The 22219-nt window shown below is 37.1% G+C and overlaps 1 protein-coding gene across 2 annotated transcripts in view; it reads left to right on the forward strand.

Moving 5' to 3' along the window:
• The window catches only part of LOC127978928 (thrombospondin type-1 domain-containing protein 7A), a 110058-nt gene extending 88010 nt beyond the window's left edge, over positions 1 to 22048 (forward strand). Inside the window, exons 15-27 of one of the 2 annotated variants that reach the window (XM_052583944.1) lie at positions 1415 to 1553; positions 1653 to 1806; positions 3345 to 3486; positions 4083 to 4198; positions 4283 to 4400; positions 7045 to 7190; positions 7972 to 8146; positions 9861 to 10034; positions 10339 to 10434; positions 12754 to 12836; positions 15569 to 15782; positions 16242 to 16329; positions 18964 to 22048. In XM_052583944.1, coding sequence (XP_052439904.1) covers positions 1415 to 1553; positions 1653 to 1806; positions 3345 to 3486; positions 4083 to 4198; positions 4283 to 4400; positions 7045 to 7190; positions 7972 to 8146; positions 9861 to 10034; positions 10339 to 10434; positions 12754 to 12836; positions 15569 to 15782; positions 16242 to 16329; positions 18964 to 19051 — 1733 coding nt within the window. In that variant the 3' untranslated portion in view covers positions 19052 to 22048. Of the gene's footprint in view, positions 1 to 1414; positions 1554 to 1652; positions 1807 to 3344; positions 3487 to 4082; positions 4199 to 4282; positions 4401 to 7044; positions 7191 to 7971; positions 8147 to 9860; positions 10035 to 10338; positions 10435 to 12753; positions 12837 to 13853; positions 14080 to 15568; positions 15783 to 16241; positions 16330 to 18963 lie in introns of those variants that run through there. The other variant, XM_052583946.1, reaches the window with a different exon arrangement.
• The last annotated feature ends 171 nt before the right edge of the window (positions 22049 to 22219 follow it).

Below are 22219 nucleotides of genomic sequence, written 5' to 3' on the forward strand. Positions count from 1 at the left end.
CCTGTTATATTATTTTAATGAATATGTGCTTGTCTTGTTTTAATTATTAATTACTGGGCTGCTGTAAATTTTTGATCAAAGAACAAAACGGAATAACATATTTCTTTAATGCACAGCAATGTGGTTTTCTAATATGTTTATATATTCATGGGATATTGTTTGTGCATCGTAGCTTTAGAGCATTAAAGATTGCTAGGCTAAAATTATGTGAATTTACACAGCTTCATACGATCTTCTGAGGTTTTGGAAGTGACTAATAAATGGCATATAACAACTTCTTTCTCTTTCTCTCTCTCTCTTTCTCTCTCTCTCTCTCTTATCATGGCGGGAATTCTGCAACAGGCTCAGGTAAAAGTCTAAGGTTTTAAATGATTGATGATGGTTCACGTGATTAACCAATTATTTTGGAATGGTAATTTTTTTTAATGCTAATTCATAATTTTTTGATCAATTATTAATTCAAGTTCTTGATGAATATACTGCATGATTTAAGGTCCAAGGACATAGTAGTGATCTTCAAAGGGACAGGACACATTATTAACTTGATTGGCTTGGCTCATACTAGGTTGACCACCTGCTAATAAGCCGAAGGGGGGACAAGGGGTATGTTTCTGAGGGACAATGTGGGACACTGCCTTGCGCGGCGGTGCCCCCACACCATGGGCAGACTCACTGATAGTGGTTTACCCATTTCTAGCACATACCACCTTACATGGTATATTAATAATGCCCTATTCCCCTAAAAGTGTAACTACTGATATATGCTTATGACAAAATTGACAGATACACTTCCACTTACGATTTACTTTAGCTATTTTATTTATTTTTCATTACAATTTATTTACTTGAAATCAATTATAATATAAAATTATAGGATTAAAATGAATTGTAGTTGCTCAACTCCACAGGAACAGTTGAAAAAAAAAGTCTAAACTCACAACTCCAGAGGTTCACAGAACGAGAAGGGGGAGAAAAGGATGGTGAACTTGCATGTTAGTAAAGGCAGGCTCAAAAAAAAAAAACGTTTGAAACCGGACACACCTTCTCTTTTTTTAATTGATGATGGCGGTGCCTCACTTTCTCCATTTTCGAATTGGAAAGCATGCATATAAAATTTCCTTCCCAGTGTGTCTGGTATGCACGTGCATGCGCTGTCATGGCAACAACAAAAAAGTTGACAACAACCTAGTCTTCAGCAGTTCAACTGAGGGGTGGGTGTGGCAACAGTAGTGTGCTGAACTGTCAAGTAATGTTCGTTTGGATGCCTGGGGCTCGAGGATATAGAGCAACCAACTTTTATTGAGCAAGCATTGATTATGCGTGACACAGTCTCAATTTGTGGGTGCTACGCGGGACGGGTGGTCACCCTAGCTCATACAGTAAATATTATGTCGGTGAAACCTCTGTGGTGTTTCTCAGGTGTATGAAGTGGTACCATGTCTGAGCGACTGCAGTCAGTATGTCTGGGTGGCTGAGCCATGGAGCGTCTGGAAGGTCAGTAATGTTGATCTGAAGGAGAACTGTGGGGAAGGTGTACAGACAAGGAAAGTCAGGTATGACTATCTCAAACAACTACATTAGCAACACTACTTAACACGGCTTTTTAGAAAGAAAGTGCATGGTAATCCTAATAGATGTTTATTTTCATGAAGGTGCATGCAGAACACTGTTGATGGACCTTCAGACCCTGTAGAAGACTATCTCTGTGATCCAGAGGAGATGCCGCTTGGAGCCAGAGAGAGCAAGTTGCCCTGTCCTGGGGACTGTGTTTTAACTGACTGGGGCCCTTGGAGTCGATGCCCATTGGTGAGAGGAAACATTGATAAGGAACACATTCAAGTTTATTTGTATAGCACTTTTCACAATACACATCAATGCAAAGCAGCTTTACATAAAATTAAGTTTCTACAATATATTTAGTAGTAGTTCATCAGTGGTGACTATGTCAAATTGATGTACATATGGCAGAAATGTCTCTGTCTTATCCGAATTCAGTAGAAGAAAATTATTTGTCATCCAATCTTTTACATTTTTAATGCACTGTTAGCTTAGATAATATAGACGTTTCATCTGGTCTTGTTGAGATATATACCTTATTTTTCGGACTATAAGTCACATCTGAGTATAAGTCGCATCAGTCCAAAAATACGTCATGATGAGGAAAAAAACATATATAAGTCGCACTGGACTATAAATCGCATTCATTTAGAACCAAAAACCAAGAGAAAACATTACAGTCTACAGCCGCGAGAGGGCGCTCTACGCTGCTCAGTGTAGACTACAGGAGCACTGAGCAGCATAGAGCACCCTCTTGCGGATGTAGACGGTAATGTTTTCTCTTAGTTAATTTCTCTCGGTTCATGTCAAATTAATTTTGATAAATAAATCGCACCTGACTATAAATCGCAGGACCAGCCAAACTATGAAAAAAAGTGTGACTTATAGTCCGGAAAATACGGTAGTTGAGTATCATCAGCATAACAGTGGAAACTAATTCTGTATTTTTTTATAATACCAAGGGGTAACATGTATATTTAAAATAGCAGAGGACCTAGGACAGATCCTTGTGGCACTCCATAAATTACTGGTGATAATTTAAGATGACTCCTGGTTTAAATAAGAAAACACATCTAATGTTCAATAGAGCACACAATCTTATTTACCACTATAGTTTTATGATGGATAATCAGCTCTACCATTACTCCTTGGTGTGTCTGATGCAACGCTTTTCAGTGCGAAGGTCCCCTGAAAGCCCAGCCTTTATATGATAAATTTAAATGCATGGCTGGTACCTCTTCCTCATATTTTTCCACCTCCTGTAGAGGAAGGTTTGAGACACCGCATGTTCTTCAGAGCTGCTCAACACCAAATTGAGTATTTTTGGTCAGCCATGCACCGGCAGTCAGTAAATACACAGCAAAGTAAGAAAACCGAGGATTGGCGATTTGCGAGTTCACACATGAAATCCCTTGCTGTGGCATAAGTGTGTGTATAGGCATTATTGAGGGAAACTCTCAGGGGGAGGGTTACTCACGTCTGTCTCAGTGTGATTTCCAGGCACGCTGCCACTAAACTGCAAGGGTAGCTAATTGCCATGGATACTGAGAGTATCCCTGCCGTGAAAATGCGGGAAGGCTTAAAACTTCTTACACATTATATCAGAGAGGAATTATTTTCCTCAGAAAGAGCTGCCAACTTCTGAAATAACAAGGAAAATGTGAAAGCAAAATGATTCCGCTCACATATGCTGAATATTTCAAGATGTCCTCTCTTTTGTCCATTTGATTGTTCATTTGTTATTCATTGATCATCGTTTATTCATTGAAAGCTATGTTTTTTTGAAGCCATGCAATTTGAATAGTACAAGGCAGAGGACTGCCAGCCCTATACGTCAGCCTGGGGCAGAGAAACAGTGTCCTTCAACTACAGAGAAAGAAACATGCACCCTGAACACCAACTGCTTCTATTACTCCTATAATATTACAGGTAAATATTGACTGAATCTTAACTAGAACATGCTTGCTGCCAGATTATTAGAATAAAATATAAATAAAACATTTTAGATTATTTTTACCCTCTAAGAATAATTTTTTATCACTATTTCACACATGGAAGAAATAAGATGCTAAATAGTATTTTAGTATTAAGTGTTATTTTAGTATTATGTTTTAGTAATATTCTATTAGTATTTATTAACTTTTATTTTTATATTTCCATTTTTATTTTAATAATAATTATTATTATTATTATTATTATTTATTCCGTCATTATTATTATTATTATTTTCAAAAATCAGTATTTCTTTCTAGCTTTATTTCAGTTTAAGTTTTAGTTTTAGTTAGTAGTTTTAGTAATTTTAGTAAAAATAGTAAACAAAGTTGCCAAAGCAACATTTCTAATTTTTTTTTTTTTTTTTTTTTTTTTTTTTTTAGTTAAGTGTTGTTATTTTTCAGTTCAAGGTTTTCATCAAAGTTTTTGTTGAATTTCCCATGATAAAAGGAAAAAGGTTAATTTGGAATAACTGGTCAGAAGAAAATGAGAATTTTTTTTTTTTTATTATTATTATTATAATTCTCATCCAGACTGGAGCACATGTCAGCTGAGTGAACGAGCCGTATGTGGGGTTGGATTCAAAACACGCATGCTTGACTGTGTTCGCAGTGATGGCAAGTCTGTGGACCTCAAGTTTTGCGAGGAGGTACTTTTCTGTTCAAAAGTCAAGTTTACAAGTGATGCTTCTGTTGTACATCCACTTAACTAAGTTGATTTTTGTTTCTTTTAGCTTGGTCTTGAGAAAAAATGGCAGATGAATGCTTCCTGTGTGGTCGAGTGCCCTGTCAACTGCCAGCTGTCTGATTGGTCGTCCTGGTCTGAATGCTCTCACACCTGCGGTCTTGCAGGTAAGCCAACGCTTTTTATGGAAGACCTTGATCTCAAGCTGGATTTATGCCAGAGCACACAAAAATTTCACAGTTTTTGTGACATTATTAAATTTGCATGGCTTGGTTAATTCACACTCTCAGCAGTCAGTCGGTCTGTTTCAGACAAAATCAAAAGCCTCAGGAGGGTCCTTGGGTCTTGTGGTCCAGAACGTTGGTCTTTGATGTTAACTAACATGACTGGTTCCTCAAATGACAAGTTTTAGGGAATTATACTGAGCTCTCTGCTGTTTTAGAATCACCAAAGCATTTGCTAAAACCACCAAACATTTATGGTCTGAGAACCATTGTGTTAACGCCCAGAAGCAGCATTTGAGAGGAGGATAATGATGTCGTTGAGTGTAATTCCATCTGCTCTGACGATTGATTAGGGGTCCATTATGTTTGTGTGCTCGGGGCCTAAGAGACCACTCCGCTACACAAGGTCTTTGAGAGCCAATGGCCAGCGACTGCTGGAGCAAACCCTGCCGCTACATGAAACCTGTGCTGGTTTAGTTCATCATGGCATCTTTAATCTGTCCCCAGGCGGCAAGATACCATGAGTTATTAATCAATGAATATCATTTATTTAATTAATTAATTTATTTGTTTTGTGGTGAAAGCTTAAATGAGACTGACTTTGATACAGTCATGGGGGTTATATCTATGATATCATATCCTGTATTTTGTATGTTTTTCTCCCTTCATTTTTCTGCACATTACTTGTGTCTCATTTTATTTATTTGTCCGTATAATTATTCACACAAAGTGACTTTCATTTGGTAGAAATATATGAATAGTTATTAGTATTTTTTTTGTCGTTGTTTTTTTGTAATATTAGGATTATTGTACAGTATTTATTAAATATTATTATTTAATATATTATGCAGTTATGCAAAGCTAATGAAGACCCAGTTGTGAGTGGAGCCATGTGTTAAACGTCCTGCATTGGCTATCCTGAGGCACACTGGTTATGCTATTTGCCCTAAACCTGGTGCCTTGGCCACCAGAAGAGACAGGAAGAGATAAAAAGAAAGAGCGAAAGAGAACTGAGAGAATGAGCAATCCCTACAGCTAAAAACTCACAAAGGCACACAAGCACTTGTGTATGTACAGTTTTCCCAACTGAAACCAGCATATAAAAAGAGGATGCGGGGCACTGGGAGCTGATTTGGTTTGTGGCTGCTGGAAAGCGTGGAGCTTCACAGAGGATTCTCCGAAGGGATGGTCCATCACAGCAGACTGCGGTGAAGATGAATCGTATCTGCTACAACTAGCTTCTGGGCAACATGTCAGCCAAGGACTGGGCTATGTTCATGTTTAACATTACGAAATGCCTAGCCGTACCCTTCGAGGTTGTGTACATCTGGCCCTTTTCATGATAAAACTAACCGCAAAGAAGTTAGTAACAGACCACAACACAGAATCGCTTCTGCTGGGCCTGATGACCTTTTGGAATTACTTGTGCTGTAGTAATTCAGTGCCAAAACCTGCGTGGTATTCAGAAACCACCTGACATCCAGTTTAACCAACCATAAATGTGCTCAAATTGCACTGATAGTTAATTCTTAAGCACCAAATCAGCACTTTAGAAGGATTCCTGAAGATAATGTGACACCGAAGACTACAGTAAAGGCTGCTGAGATTATTCAGCTTTCCCATCGCAGGAATATATATTAAAACAGAAACTGTATAGATATTTTACAATACTACAGTTTGTCCTTTATTTTTGATCACATAAATGCAGCCTTTTTAATGACCCAAACCATATCCATGAAGACAGCTGAACATGGGATCATACATGGAGAGAAACCCACTTTAGATCTTAACATTAGCTAACACTACTTAAGAAAAGAGTGGGCATTAATTTTAGGTTTAGCAGTGGTATTTAACTCTTTCTAGGAGTATACATCAATACCTTTAAGTACCTTTAACCACTTGTATAACTTTAGTAACACGTGTTCTGAAGTTTTATGAAGGTTTTTTTATTTAGTTCTTGCCCTGCAAAATAATCGTTCTTATGGAAGAGGGGTGCAGAGTTTTGTTCCAAGCATTCCCTGGGCGCCACTCGTAAACAGCAGGATGCATTCTGCCTGAAAGAGCCTAGACTCCATTTCTCTCCATCCCTCTCCTCAGCCCCGCAGAATCGATTTAAGAAAATCAAGACGGGGGGAGATGAATATTCAGAGAGGTTTCAGGGCCTGGAATTAGGCTTGAAGAATGCCTGGCAGATTAAGTTATTCACAGATGGGTGGAACATTACTACACAGAAAGAAAGACTTTCAGGTCACGTATTGTTTTTGGCTTTCCGTTGGAGGGGGATTGAGTTACCTGAGATTAGTGTGTGTGTGTAACATGAGATGATTCACTTACTGTAAAAGCCTTTATTTCATTCGAGGAGTCACTTTGCTTGATGTTAAAGCATCATCTTAAAGCCAGCATGAGAAAAACCAGGGAGTTGTGCTTCCAGTATGTGAGTGAATTTAAAATAACATTAGTCATGTCTAATAGAAAATGTTATTTTGTGACCGCAGCGTACCTCGAATACTAAGGGTTTTCAAATACGAACAACAATGCAGTGCGGCATCGTGAAACACATCTGTTTTTCTTTCGATGTTTTTTGTAGGGAAGCTCTGGAGAAGGAGAACTGTGATCCAGGCCTCTCAGGGAGATGGCCGGCCATGTTCCCCACAGCTGGAACAGTGGAAGCCCTGTCCTGTTAAACCCTGCTACAGCTGGAGGTACAGCGCCTGGTCTCCATGCAAATCTGAGGTGAGTTTGCTGAGGAATCACTCAATATTCACAATAAGATGAATTCTAGATTTTAAGATGTACTTCATGGATCCTGTTTTTTTTTTTTTTATATAAGTAATATCTTCAAACATATCAGGCATGATGTTTCTTGAGGCACACTTTGCAACAGTAAACCACCATCACTTAATTTCACCTGCAGCAGTGTTTAGGTATATTTAGAATACTCCCCAGTCCTCTCCTGCTTTGGCCTTTCCGCAGCGTTTTATGCTGTCGTCTTCCTCCTGTCATCAGTCTGGTTTTAGTCAGGACCCAACAGGGGGTTTAATTAAAGACAGCAGACAGAAGACACAGCCTCTCTCTTCTCTCCTTTCTTGCCGTCTCTGTCTTTCTCCTTCCCCCCTCATACCTCAGGCTGTGAGAGAATATTGACTCTGGCCTTTGTTCTCGGCTGCCTGTCTCTAAAGTGTCTTCTGACAGCCCTCAGCAGTCTCCAGCAGCATTGCTTCACTTGTGCCTCATGTTTTTAGAGATTTTCAGCAGCTATGAAAAAATAATGCCGGTAGCTGACAGTGCGGAACATGAGGACGGAGAAACAATGCTGGGATTTCTTCCTGACTCATTTTGTATCACTGTGAGAAGTTTTGCTCTTTCGAGGTCTAGAGCTCCAAAGAAGCTGTGTAGAGTTCATCCTCAATCTCCACTAGGAGTACAACATGTTTTTTTATTTATAATTTTTTTTTTTTTACCACAGCTGGTGTCCAATTGTAGTCATTAATGGCAAAACTCACTGTTTCCTCAGGGCGCACGGTGTGGAGAGGGCCTGCGCTTCAGGAACATGTCCTGCTTTGTGTCTGATGGCTCGGGGAAGGATCCGGGCAGTATGGTGGATGAGGAACTGTGTGGAGACCTGGAGCAGACTGTGGATGGGGACAAACAGATCATCCTGCAGGAGTCCTGCACAGTGCCCTGTCCAGGTAACGGCTAATGCCACAACTGTGACGACATGATGTTGCAAATCCACTACACTAATATAAACCTTGGTTGCAGCAACTGTCAAAGATATTGCAGAGTTTAGCTCCAACCCTAATGAATCACACCTGAAGCAGCCAATCAATATCTTACTAGGTACACTTGAAACTTCCAGGGAGGTGTGTTGAGACAAGTCAGGGCTAAACTCTGCAGGACACACACAGGCCCTCCAGGATCAAGTTTGGTTACCCTTGCTTTAGAGAAAAATCACAATCTTGTGTTCCTCGGTCTAGCAGCTCACCTTTAGATTGGTCAAACCTACTCTGGGACATTTACAAGGCAGCTTTTAAGAGACACTGTGTGAAATATTCACTGGGATATCACACCATTATAATTCAACACCCTCATATAACTTGCTGTATTACCTCATACAAGCTGGGGAATTACACTAAATAGCTATATATATATATATATATATATATATATATATAATTTTTTATTTTTTTTTTCAGACAAGATTTTGAAAGCTTTTTATTTCAGTGAGTGACAGACAGTAAGACAACATTTTGACATGTCCTTTGTGGCAGTAGTAGTGGTTTGTGACAGTAACTACACACCAGCACATGTCAGTGCAGATTTGTGTTGTGGTAGTGGGAGTTACATGATGCTTCGCCTACAGCGTAGTTGTGATTTTTTATTTTTTATATTTTTTTAAAAAGTTGCACAGTTCTTCACTTGCTCTGACCTTTGACCCCATCATTCATTCTTCATTCTTGAAGTGGAGCTCCCTGGCACACATCCCATCTCACCCCGTTCTATAAACCTCCAGCTGTGACCTACTGTTGTGCTCCCTCTATCTGCCCGTTTCCTTTTTTCTTTTTTCTGTTCTGATCTCTTTTTTCACACAAATGTTTCTTAAATGATGATGATGCGCCCTTTGTGTATTTGAATATTCATCCCAGGGTTGTGTAACTTCATCAGCTATTCACACACAGACTCGGGTGTACTCGGTGAACTCAGGTGTCACATCTGCCTCTGGCGTTCTGCTGCGCACGTGCTCTGATAATCACGATCATAGGATTAGGGCTTTATGGAATGGCAACTCTATGAATAATTAATACTCTGGGAAATATTCACAAATTAGGACTACTATTACAGCAGGACAGACTGACCTACTTCAGTTGAAAAAAACACCCTGAGATCACTCACACACACACACACACAAAAGTCTTCATATCCTTGACAAAGAAAAAGAAAGTCTGCAAGTGGAATTTGTTATTGTTAGACCCTGTAGGTTGAAAATGGAAAAAACCTTTGAATTCTTTGGGGTTTTAGATTAAATCTATTAATGAATCACTAGGCCCACACAGAATATGTGCCTGGAGCTTCTCATAAATCTCTAAGGACTTCTGCAGAGTTGAAACTTTGTCACTTGCAACGTTTATTTGTTTATTAAACATTTTGGTGAATTGAATCATGCCTTCAGCTACCAGTAACACTGTAGAACTCTCAGCAACAGTTTTCAGCAAAATGCATGTTTATAGCTGTGACGTATATTACATCAATAATTAAAATAATTATAACAAGTTGACATAAAATTTTTGCTGTTAGCAGAATGACAAAAAGTAATTAAATAAATAGCATTTTCAAACTACTTTTGCAAATGCTAATATCAATCAGCTAGGAGTTTTCTAATAGAAGTGTTTATGTCTTTGTCAGGTGAGTGTTACCTGACAGAGTGGACAGTGTGGAGCCCGTGTCAGCTGAGCTGTATCAGCGGGGACGATCTGGGATTCGGTTCAGTGCAGGTGCGTTCTCGTGCTGTTCTAGCCCAAGAACCGGAGAACCTTCTTCAGTGTCCAGAACAGGAATGGGAACCCAGGCCATGTACAGGTGAGCAAAAAACCAATGCATTTAGGGAAAACAATACAGTCTCCCTGTAAAAAATTAGTTTACAAAATTCTAAATAAAACAAACATTACTTGAGTATTGGAGTACTGAATACTTGAGTACTGAAATACTATTTCATCTTCAATAATTTCAAGTTTAATTCTGTGTTACTTTTCAATGTGAAATTTTTTCTACATTTTTTTTTATTGTAGATACTTTTTAAGCCCACATAATGTTTTACAAATTATAGTTTATATTATTATCATTTTTGAATGTATCTTTGTTAATACTGTTTTATGTGTTTAAGAGGGCCAGTGTTATGAGTACAAATGGATGACCAGTCCATGGAAAGGCTCGTCTCGACAAGTCTGGTGCCAGCGCTCTGATGGACTGAATGTCACAGGTGTGTTTCAAATGAAATGATATTAAAAGAAATAAAATAAAACAGAATAAAATAAAATATTTAATACATAAGAACTTTTATAAATCAATATTTGGATTATATATATATTTTTAACCTCATTTATAGAGTTCAGAAAATAATGGTGCATCCCCAGGTGCACAAATTGTAGAAGCAGAGATAAGCCACGCTGTATCTGTTTTCGATATTCAGAGAAAAAAATGAAACCATCACAATGACAGAAGCGTCAATACTCTCTCCTCAGAGAGCGTTTGATGACAGACTGTGGTTTGAGATAAAGTTGATGTCCTATGCTGTCATTTCCTGTCAGAAAAGGCTGAAGTGTTTTATACATCTCCTATTATACATGTGTATATACTTTAGGGAAATAAGCTTTTAATCCATGACAATGTGAAACGCACATTTAATCCCATTCACCATTATCCCAGCTGTCCTCCCACGGTAATGTGTCTGTGTGTGTACTTCTGCGTCTCTCCTTGTTTTGGTGCAGGCGTGGAAATGCACGGGAAGCTAAGTATGCCCCTCACACTCCACTGAAGAACATCGTAAATGCATTGCAATATGAGTTTTCATTGAGAGTTGTATGCCATTTTAGTGCGACTTGGAATCAATCCCTGTGATTTTCAAATATTTATTTGTCCTCTATGTCGAGCTGCCCAAAGTGACCTCGTTCCAGATGGCACACATGAGTCTGGTCACTTGTGATTGGCAGAACAGGGCAGCAGAACTTCTAAGGCTGTAATCAAAACCTCTACAGCAACCAGGTCCCTGTTTATGCATATTCATGAGTTCTGTTAAGGTGTGCAGGAGTATGAATATTCATGCAGGCTGCTAATTGGTAAACATGGTTCTGCAGATTCTTACAGTTTACAGTGCACCTATAAAGAAGAGATATTTTAACGCGACAATAGCTTTACCTTATTGCTAATGATGGATTTTTACATCAAAACATACAAAAGAGAAACCGCATTTCCAATTTTCCAAGTGCCACCCAGTAAGCAGCTTTCTGATTCAAACTGGACACAAATGACACATCTAGTGCTGGTTGTGGCCTTAATAATTCTCGTGGTATCTGGCAGCGGCAGTCAAGGGTGGTTCCGGCTTTAGGGAGCAGTTCTATTTCACTGCTCTCATTGTTGATTGGATGTATTGATTCATCCCAGCTTAGAGAAAATAACACCCCTGCACTGGCTGCCGGCTGCCCATTTCAGTGCTTTTATAGATCCAGTGGATTCCCATAGGCTGCGATTTGTAGAGAGGAAGATGGAAAGTGAGCGAAAGGATGCTGAGATTGTACATATAGGCGACCCAAGAAGAGGACTGTTTTTAATTGTGTTGGCTGACAATAAAACAGGCAAAAATCCCATGGATTTACATTGATGGAGTAGCCCAAGCCTGAATACCTAGGGAACAGTATATCTTACAGACTGAGAATGGGCTAGAAAAATTACGTACAAATGCCCTAGTAACCCCTCAGAGAACCTTAGCAACCACCACGAACACGTTAGCAACCATCCAGAACATCCTAGTAATGCCTTCAAAGGGAAAAGGGTTCAGAAAATGTAAGATCAGATCATTCATCATTTAGATTTTTGAAATAATTATGAGATTGTCGAAATTGACAAAATAAGTTAAAATTATAAGATACAAAATTGTAATTATGACGTATTATGACATATTAGATTAAAAAAAGACACACTTATGACATATAATGATTTTAACATATATTTCCACATCTAACAGCACTAATGGTGGGTAGAAAAAAAAAGATGTTTAATAGATAACATCTTAATATTAACTCTCTTTCTCTGGATATTTCCATATAATTTTCACACTGTAAATTAGCTAACATGTTCTAGGAGCTGGGTTTTTTTTTTTTTTTTTTTTTTTTTCAGAAAGGGATCGTCATGTTTAAGGAGTCCATGGCATAACAAAAATTATGAAAACCTTTGCTTTGTCAAATACTAGGAAGGTTGTCCATTTTTCCCCCAGAAATGTACAAATCTAGTTGAGTTTTGATTACTGTCTCATGCATATCAGTTAACACATCAGTAATATCATAACTTGAGAGGTTTTAAGCATGAATTAAATTAGAGTAAAGCATGGCTGGCACTGTTTAGCATTTCCAACGAGAGAGAAGAAGAGGATGAATGTGGGAGAGCAACAGAATGCAGAATCTTTGATGCCTCCTGCCTCCAGGACAGTGCCGTAACTGAAAATGGGCAAAATCTGTTTGTGCGTGTGAGTGTGACAATGTCATTAAACAATGTTTATATAAAACTTTGAACTCTTTGCCTGCAGGTGGATGCCCGTTGACAAGCGAGCCGGTGTCTGACAGATCATGTGACCCAGCCTGCGACAAACCCCGCTCCTACTGCACTGAGGTTAGTATGTGCGCATGTTTATGTGCGGACTTCTGCTAAGGTTAAGGATGCAGGGATGCAAGCAGACTGTAAACAGGGTTGCATGGAAATTCAATACAACAGGATTAGACTTCCTCCAGAGGAGAGGGAAGGAGTCCTAGAATCCATAATGAGAAATGATACAACATGAGAACCAAGATGCACCGGCTATAATAGCAAGATTTGATATCCGCTTATCAACAGATACCATCTTAATAAGCTTAGATGGAAACTAATAAAGCCACTTTACTGTTCAGTCTTCTTCTGATAAAAAATAACAGTGCGTGGACTTTATCAAGCTCCGTGACCAATGTCAGAGGATATTAAAAGCAGTCACACTGCTGGTGCTGTAGAGATCAGTACAGGCCAAATAAAACACCTTAGGGAGAAAAAGTCACTATCAGTTGAGAGCTTTATATTATTCTGGATGGCAGCACTGTTTTAGAGTGGTTGGTGTGTTTGAATGCTTGCATATGCCTTTGATTTGTAAAAATCTTTGAAATAAATGATCAGTGTGTGTATATAGACGTACGGTTTGAATGTGGTAAGATGTGTCAGTTTTTTTTCCGGCTTACCGTATATGATCACATGCCAAAACGTATTTAAAATTGCCTGGAAACAGTTTAGCCACTCTCTCCCCTCTTTATATGCATGTTGTTCGTTCGGAAATAATCCTACGTGAAATGTAAACATTCATTGTGAGCTGCCACATTTGTCCTCCAGCGTGAGATTTCCCCCATTGCAAATGAACTGAATGTTATATGCAAATGAAGATTGTGAGCGTGTCTGAATCGGGTCTCCCACTGTGTATTGAATCCCTCTACTGTGGGAAGAAACCGACAGTATTCATATCAGTTTCTTCTGCTACATCCAGACCTTCTCTTCTGTGCACATCTTTATAGATGCAAATGTCCCAGTGCATTCTGGATTTCCCGTGATCGCACAGATCTGACAAGGGTTGTGTTTGCGTGTGGGCTGATTATCCTCTCAATATTGCAGTGGGAATAAGAGACTCCCTGCAGACGGCAGGAGCCTGGGGGTTTCTCCACATATGTTTGCACACAAGCACTCGGGTCTGCAGAACGATGATGCTCGTGGAGATCCAAATGTCTTGTCAGTGCAACAACACGTGCTGGGATGCATCTTATCAACACCCACGCACGAACATGCTCTCGTAGCCTTCAGGATACGCGTGATCTTGACATTTTTCAGAACAAAGCAAGCACTAAAATAGCACAACTAACACGAGGAGTATCTTTGAAATCACTGCTAGATTGCTTCAGAAATATTTTTAGCATCTAACAGAGCTGTTAGCAGAAAGAAAGAACAACAACGTGACACTGGTAGAGAGAAAGCCAAGCGGTGGTCACCGGAGACGGAAAGGGAATTCAATTAGCAGCTGTTTAGAGGCTCAGGGAATGCCGCAAATAGAAAACTGTCTGTGTTTTTAACAACTGGTATGAGTGATTTTCTAGACACACTTTAAACTGACAGCATCAGCTTATTTTGCAGCTTATTCTGGCCCAGAAATGACCACATGCTTCAAGTGTTATAACATGTTGAGGCGTTTTAACACAATTTATAGACAAAACTGTTTGATAAAAATAAGTCCTGATAAAAAAAAATATATAAAGTTATGATATTGTGCCTCTAATATCAAGTAAACGCTATTTGTGTATATTGATATAGTCTATATACTGATATATAATGAATATCTGTTTAAATGGCTTGTCCATTTCTGAATGACTTCACTAAAAAATATATACTGTTCAACTGTTCAATAGTTTTTAATGTTTTTGAAAAATAAAGTCTCTTTTGCTCATCAAGATTGCCTTTTATATCCAAAATGCAGTAAAAAAAATGCAATATTTTGAAACATTACTATTTAAAATAACTTTTCTATTTGAATATATTATTAGTGCTGTCAAATGATTAATTGTGATTTATCACTACAAAATGAAAGCTTTTGTTTACATAATATATGTGTGTGTACTGTATATATTTATTATGTATATAAAAATACTAATATATACACATACAGTAAAAATTTCAAAAATATTTAGATGTATATATTTATATAATTTATACTATATATACATATACTTATAATATAAAAGTAACTTTTTTTAAATATATACAGTACAAGCATGAAAATGCCATATGCCTATACATGTACACACACATATATTATGTACAACATATTTTATTTTGCTTGTGATTAATCATTTGACAGCACTATATATTATTAAAATTATTTTTGTGGAAACAGTAAGACCTTTCCCGCACAGGATTCCTTGATATATAGAAAGTTCAAAACAACAGCGTTTATTTGAAACGGAAATCTTCTGTACCATTATACATGTCTCTACTATCACTTTTGATCAATTTAATGGTTAACACTTTATTTTAGGGTGTCCTTGTTACACGTTACATTCACTTACTATTATAATAACAAATAGTTATGCATAATTACATGCAAGTAACCCTAAAACAAACCCTGACCCTAACCATATAGTAAATTAGTATTACCCAGTATTCAGTGTGTAATTACACTGTCACAAGAACACCTTAAATTAAAGTGTAACCATTTAATGCATCCTTGGTTAATAAAAATCTACATTTATTTAATAATAGTAATACATTTGTATTCTGCTTGTCTGTCGTAAACCAAACCTGATTCCTGTGTGTAACTGGTGCAATGTCTCCCCCTGCAGGCTGGAGTATGCGGCTGCGATGAGGGTTACACTGAGGTAATGACTTCTGATGGAGTTTTGGACCAGTGCACGGTCATACCGGTGCTTGAGATCCCCACCGCAGGAGACAATAAGGCTGACGTGAAGACGATCCGAGCCCTCAACCCCACTCAGTCCACCGCCAACCTGCCAGGCCGCTCCGGACGCACCTGGTTCCTCCAACCCTTCGGACCCGGTGAGTTCATGACTTAATATAACTCTGACCTTAGAGACATGTTCACAAGCATTTATATTAAAAACCAAGACTAATATATTCACACTAACTACTGCTAACCATCTTAAACCCTTTTTGTGTATAACAAGACTTTTTGCTTGGCTAAATAAATGTTCAAAACGTATACCGTGGGCATGAAAAGTATTTAGACACGCATGTCTTAATTAAAAGTGAATACGTTTATTTGTAATATATAAGTATAATATAACAACATTATATACACGTTTGAATTTTTTTTTTTTTGTTGATTGAAATGATAATACGATAGAAATTTTGTTCAAGCAAAAACTTTCTGAGGCCACACAGGAAGGGTGTTCCTAACAGGAAGAACAGAGTGGCCATGTTCTGCACGAAGTACAGCTGTGTACTTGTGTTGATATGTGTGTGTGTGTGTGTGTGTGTGTGTGTGTATCTGCACAGATGGCAAACTGAAGACCTGGGTGTATGGTGTGGCAGCTGGAGCTTTTGTACTGCTGGTGTTCGTTGTCTCTATGACTTACTTAGCCTGGTAAGAACATTTTTTATAACAGCAAACTAGACATTTTGTTCATTCCATAAATCTGCTTTATTCTGTTCATCTTTTTTTTATCATGTATTTATGTTAACCCATGTAAGTTGCTTTCTGCTTGACTGCTTCACTTCATTTTCCTAATCAATACTTTTGTCTTGTTTTCCACTAAATATATTGAAAAGAAATCTAAGATAAAATAAAACTTTAATATTAAAACCTTACCTGAATTACAAATTTCAGGGATTATATTTTAAATGATTATTAATTAAATTAATTCTTATTCTTCCTTTTTTTTTAAGCTTAAACCTCCATAAATATAGTTTGATTTATGATCTGCACAAGAAAAGAAAAGAAAAATTTTAAACTCTCTAAAAGTTGAGTAAATGAAATGAACGAGACAAAAATACTGATTAAGATTTTAATTTTTCATTTATCTCACTTCTCATTTGTATCCCCAACCCCGTCATATCGATCAGTTTTTGTATGCTGGCCCGGCGCTCTCCTCCGAGCCCGGACCCTTCCATTACCTCTGTGGTTTGGGTCGGACCCAACGACCAAGAACTGATATATACCTGTCCTGACTGTCAGCGCATTGAGACTCAGTTCAACTAGAGCTCTCAGCTCAGTCCATTCCCTCATGGCCATCCTGTCCATCACCTGTGCCTTCTCACTGTCACATGTGCCTTTCTGACCAATCACATGGAGCTGTTTGGTGGAGGTGAGCAGGTAGTCTAGCTTTATATACACTGCTAAAAAAGAACTTCTTAAAGTGATAGTTCACCCTTTACGACATACAATTTTTATACAAAAAAATTATAATTGTTTCATGTACTCACCCTTATGTTTGTTCCAAGCCTGAAAGAGTTTCTTTCTTATGTTGAACATCATATTAAATATTCTGAAGAATGCTGGTACTCAAACAGCTGATGGTCCCCATTGACTTTCCATAGTATTTCTTTCCCTACTCTGGAAGTCAATGGTGACCAACATCTGATTCAATAAAAGAGAGAAACTCATGGTTTGAAACAACATGAGGGTGAAAAAAAAAAAAACTTTTTGGATTAACTATTCCTTTTAACAAATGTTTAATTAGTCTTATTTAATTATACATAAATAAAAGATTAAAAGAATATACATTTATCTTAAAAAGAGTGATTGTTGTTATCTTAAAAATTTATACTTCAAACTAACTGGAATAAATATGTTAGTGCAGACAAAATACACTTCTATTCAAGACACAGTCACTGTAAAACCTTGAATGCATCATGGGGCTTTTTAACAAACTGAATTAAATATGTAATGATAGGTATATTTGTAGCATTGGTCAAAAATTCATTGTATGGGTAAAAGTTATAGGTTTTTTTTTCATGCCAAAAATCCTTAGAATATTAAGTAATATGAAGATATTTTGTAAATTTCCTATCCTCAATATATCATATCTTAACTTTTGATTAGTAACATGCACGGCTAATAACTTCATTTCGACAACTTCAAACGTGATTTTCTCAGTATTGAAATGAGCATAAATAAGTATTCTGTAAAATAATCTTAAATGTGCCTTAAAATTAAAAGCCTCATGGAATATGAAATTAAATACATCTTGAAATTAAATAATACAGAAAATAAAAAAAATATATTTATAATTTCATTATTATATATTTAATATTTTATGTTAAATCACATCATAATGCACTGTTGTAACTGGAAAATAAAGATGGTTATTGTTTGTAAAATACTTTAAGGATAGGATTTTTTGCACTGTATCTATACAAATAGAGTAATATATTCAAAGAAATGTTTGAATATTCATGAATAGACAAATATTGTAACCTGTTTCAGTTCCCACACTGCCCCCTCATGGTCAGGTCTGACATAACCATCATCATCAATGAACACTCATCATTTTCTCATATATTCCTTGAAATTCACCTTATATTTAAAAGTCATTCTGATAATAGTTGACTTTTGAGGCTAAATTGACACTGAGGTATAGAGGATGTTGTATTCACACGTGTCCCTATCTCTGTGTCGTAGTGCTCGCTAAGGTAAGTTTGGTTTGGCTGGAACGTGCTGCTGGCTTCTCCCTGTTCCCTCCACTGCTAAAGCTATGCTTCCTGTAAAAGTTAGCATGGCAGCTGATTACTAATCATAATAATTAATAATCACTTCTAACCGATTTTAGCATCTGTCTTCATGTCTTATCGGAAAAATACCCAGTTAGATATTTAATTAAAAATCACAAAATAATACACTGCACACTTAAATGACAAATGTGCAGTAGAGGGTTATTATATAAACATTAGATTCATCTATCGCATGGTAATAAGGCCTTTGCTAATGCATGGCAACCAGCAGCAGTGCATGAACATCTTAACAACATAAAATGCCTTGTGAGGCATTTCAATACAGCAAAATGATAAAAAAAAAAATATGTATAAACAGATGCAATAGGTAAGGTAGCAGATTTAATGCACTGTAATACAATATTAGATGTACAATAATAGAAGGTAAGATCTTTTCAAATATAATAGATCTAGTTTATATGTGCAGGTAAACAAGCTTGCTATCTTATTGCGTCTGTTAAAGTAAAATGTAGTTGCTTTGTAATAATAGCGATTTCTTTTTCTACAGCAAAAAGCCAAAGAAGCCCCAGAGAAGACAGATGAACAACAGACTCAAGCCTCTGACGCTGGCTTATGACGGCGACGCTGACATGTAGCCTAACCACGTCTGCTTCAAACTACAGACACTCGCCTCCTTTCACAGTCGGCCATCGGTACGAGCCTCAAACAAGGAGACTCGCGCGAACTCACCGACTGCTTTTTATAAGACGCTAACAGAACCTCAGAGAGAGAGACTCGATCTGTGTTTATATAACGTTTCTCCCCCCTCCTTTTTTTTACGTTCAACTTTTTCGACTTTTATTTCACAAGAGCCTTCATAAACTCTTCAAAAATCTTCTTCAGGGAGTCTGCCTTCACCTCTCTGCTATCGACGTCTTTCTGTAACATAGACTTAAAACTTTCGGGAGGAAAGTTGCAGGACCTTTTTGAAATTGCGAAGTTTTTTTTTTTGCTGAGAAAGGACACAGAATGCCCGCCTCCTGTTTAGTCGCACTTCATGTCAGCTCCTGCAATATCTACATTGTCTGTTGGGCGGTCGCACGTTCAGACAAACTAAATACACAATAGCATTTTCAGCCCCGAAACGCTCAATATTGTGTGATCAGAATGATAAAAGACTGCCGATTGAATGGGCTCACTAGCGCCCCCTATAGAAACTCTGGCCTGCCTTTCCCCTTTTCTGTATCCAGTCTCCATTTTGCACTATATTAGTGCAGCATGAACATTTACTTATTGCATTGCCATAGAACACTGCCTCTCGCAAAACAAGATGATGTACAGTCTTGTGCTAGACACGTTTCTTTTAAAAAAAAAAAAAAAAAGCGAGCAAGAGAGAACAAAAGTAGCCCTTTTTCTTCTGATGGAACTCACTGGTGTTTGTTTATACGTACTTGTTTACTGGTTCCCTTCTGTTTGTGATAAAGGGGCCGTTGAAACGTTTTTTTGTGGACTCCACAAACCCCCTGTTGTATGTACAGTTGCAATCAGCCATGTGTTTGCTTTCTCTGCCTGATTGACTCGTGTGTGATTCAATGGTTCTTCTCACCTTAGAGATCCAGGTCGGTGAAGTTTTCCATGTGTTTCAGTCTTTCGTCTCTGATTCCAAGGGCTCTGTTTTAATAATTAGAGCACTTTTAACAGTACGATGTTTGATTTACTGATCCTACTGTGTCTGTGTGAACCAGTTCTGTTTGCAGTTTATATAACGTGACTGTCTGACACAATAACAGCATGCCGTTTCATATCAGCTAGATTCGATAGAACCAGTACTCTGATACTGAAGGATTACTTGTGGCAACATTCGTTTGACAATATTACCTAATACGAACCTGGTTTGAGGTTGAAAAAAGCTCAGCTCATTCATTAGAATGAAGAAATGCTGCAGCTGAGATTTTACGTAAGGGATGACGTACAGTGAGCTGGTTATTATTGCAAAATATACCCTGACAGGGAGATTTATAATATGAATAATAGAGAAAAAACGGAATTTTGCCTTTGCAACTGACTTGAAATGAAAAAAAAAGATAAAATTGAACATTCTATGGCATTTATAATTTCGTCATGTATTTATGTATCATCATAAATCATGTACGGTAACTTATTCTGTTAAATCACATCATAATGCACATGCTTCTCATGTAAATGTTTTTATCTTTTTTTTTAAAGAATTTGTAGGTATTATAACTGGAAAATGTGATTATTATTGATTAGAAAACATGTTTTAATATACATTAGGCAAATATTGTAGCCCATTTCTGTATCCACACTGCCCCCTCATGGTCAGGTATAACATAACCATCATCATCATTATTATTGTCATCAATGAACACTCATCAAATGCTAAAATTAAAACTTAAACTGAAATAAAAATTTAAGTTATATAGACGCTTAAAAATGGCAAGTACATACCAAAATTACTCAAACTAAGATAATTTAAATATTAATAGTTAAATTAATAATACTAAAATTACACCGGTGAAAATGGCCAGCTTTCTGTACACTTTCCTGCTTATTACACGGTTATTTGGCAAACACAGACTGACATTGAAAATTGTTTTCAATTTAAATAACTTTACTTTTATTTTATTGTTAATCTTAGCTAATAAAAAAAAAAGTTATTTACAAAATATGGAACAATCAGCCTAGCATCAAGAAGACAACACTGCAACATTACAGTATTATTTAAACTGGAGACATTTAATGTGATACATTAACTGAGACACTAGATGGCGCCAGATGCGTTTGACCTGAAAATGCCGCTAATCTGATGCACAGTCACTGATATACTGAAAGAATATAGATCCGTGTGTACAGTGCTGCCATAAATGATTGACCAGAACTAGATTTTTCCAGAGAGCCGTGTAATAAGTGCTTGTGATGTTCAGTTTTCAAAGGAATACAGGAAAAAAAAAAAATTATTATTATTATTTTTTTAAATAATTTTTCTTCTTGTTTTTATTATTATTATTTATTTATTTATTTATTTTATAAGAGTGCACGTTATTTATCACCATGCCATGAACCTGTGTCTAAGTAATCACACACCAACAGAATCGTTAACGAAGAGATGTGGATTAAGATATGACTGAAATGGTCATCAGTGTCACCAAACTTCTAAAAATCGGGTACAAAAGCACAAATGAGTAGTTTAGGGCCACTTTTTCCAAAAAATATATCTGCAGTGAATGAACTATGGGCGCTATTGATCTCTAATGGCATATCATTGAGTTTGCTTTCAAATGCGATGGGTGAAAGGAATGTTTAATTGTGTTAATACTTATTTTGTTAATTTGTAAATAAACGAATGATCTTTTATTTAATGATTTCTTTATTATATATAAATTGTCCATTACTTCTTTTTTTTTTTTTTTTTACCACACAGAGTGTTTAATTTAAACCTCTCAAAGTGTGTTTGACGGTATGTGGTGGGAGTGTGTGTGTGTGTGTGTGAGAGAGAGAGAGAGTCTGTTGTTACTGATCTTCGCTGGGGAGAACCAAGTTACTGTGTGAAAATGTCGCTTTCTTCTTTTCCTACAGGTTGTTTATATGTGTCTGATGAATTGCTGATAATAAACAAGAAAAACATTGCTGTACATGTGGCTCATTTTAGTTTTCATTTGATTTTAGCTTGCCAGTTGTTGCATTCAGTTTTAGAAAAAAATGCACATTGCTTTGTAAGATCATGTTGAGGAGGTTTAATATTGTAAATATTTTGTGCAAACAAATGAGATTTTCTTTAAGATCATCTAAGTTTTGACTTCCTG

Source organism: Carassius gibelio, chromosome B19 (assembly GCF_023724105.1).
Source record: "Carassius gibelio isolate Cgi1373 ecotype wild population from Czech Republic chromosome B19, carGib1.2-hapl.c, whole genome shotgun sequence".
Taxonomy (NCBI): domain Eukaryota; kingdom Metazoa; phylum Chordata; class Actinopteri; order Cypriniformes; family Cyprinidae; genus Carassius; species Carassius gibelio.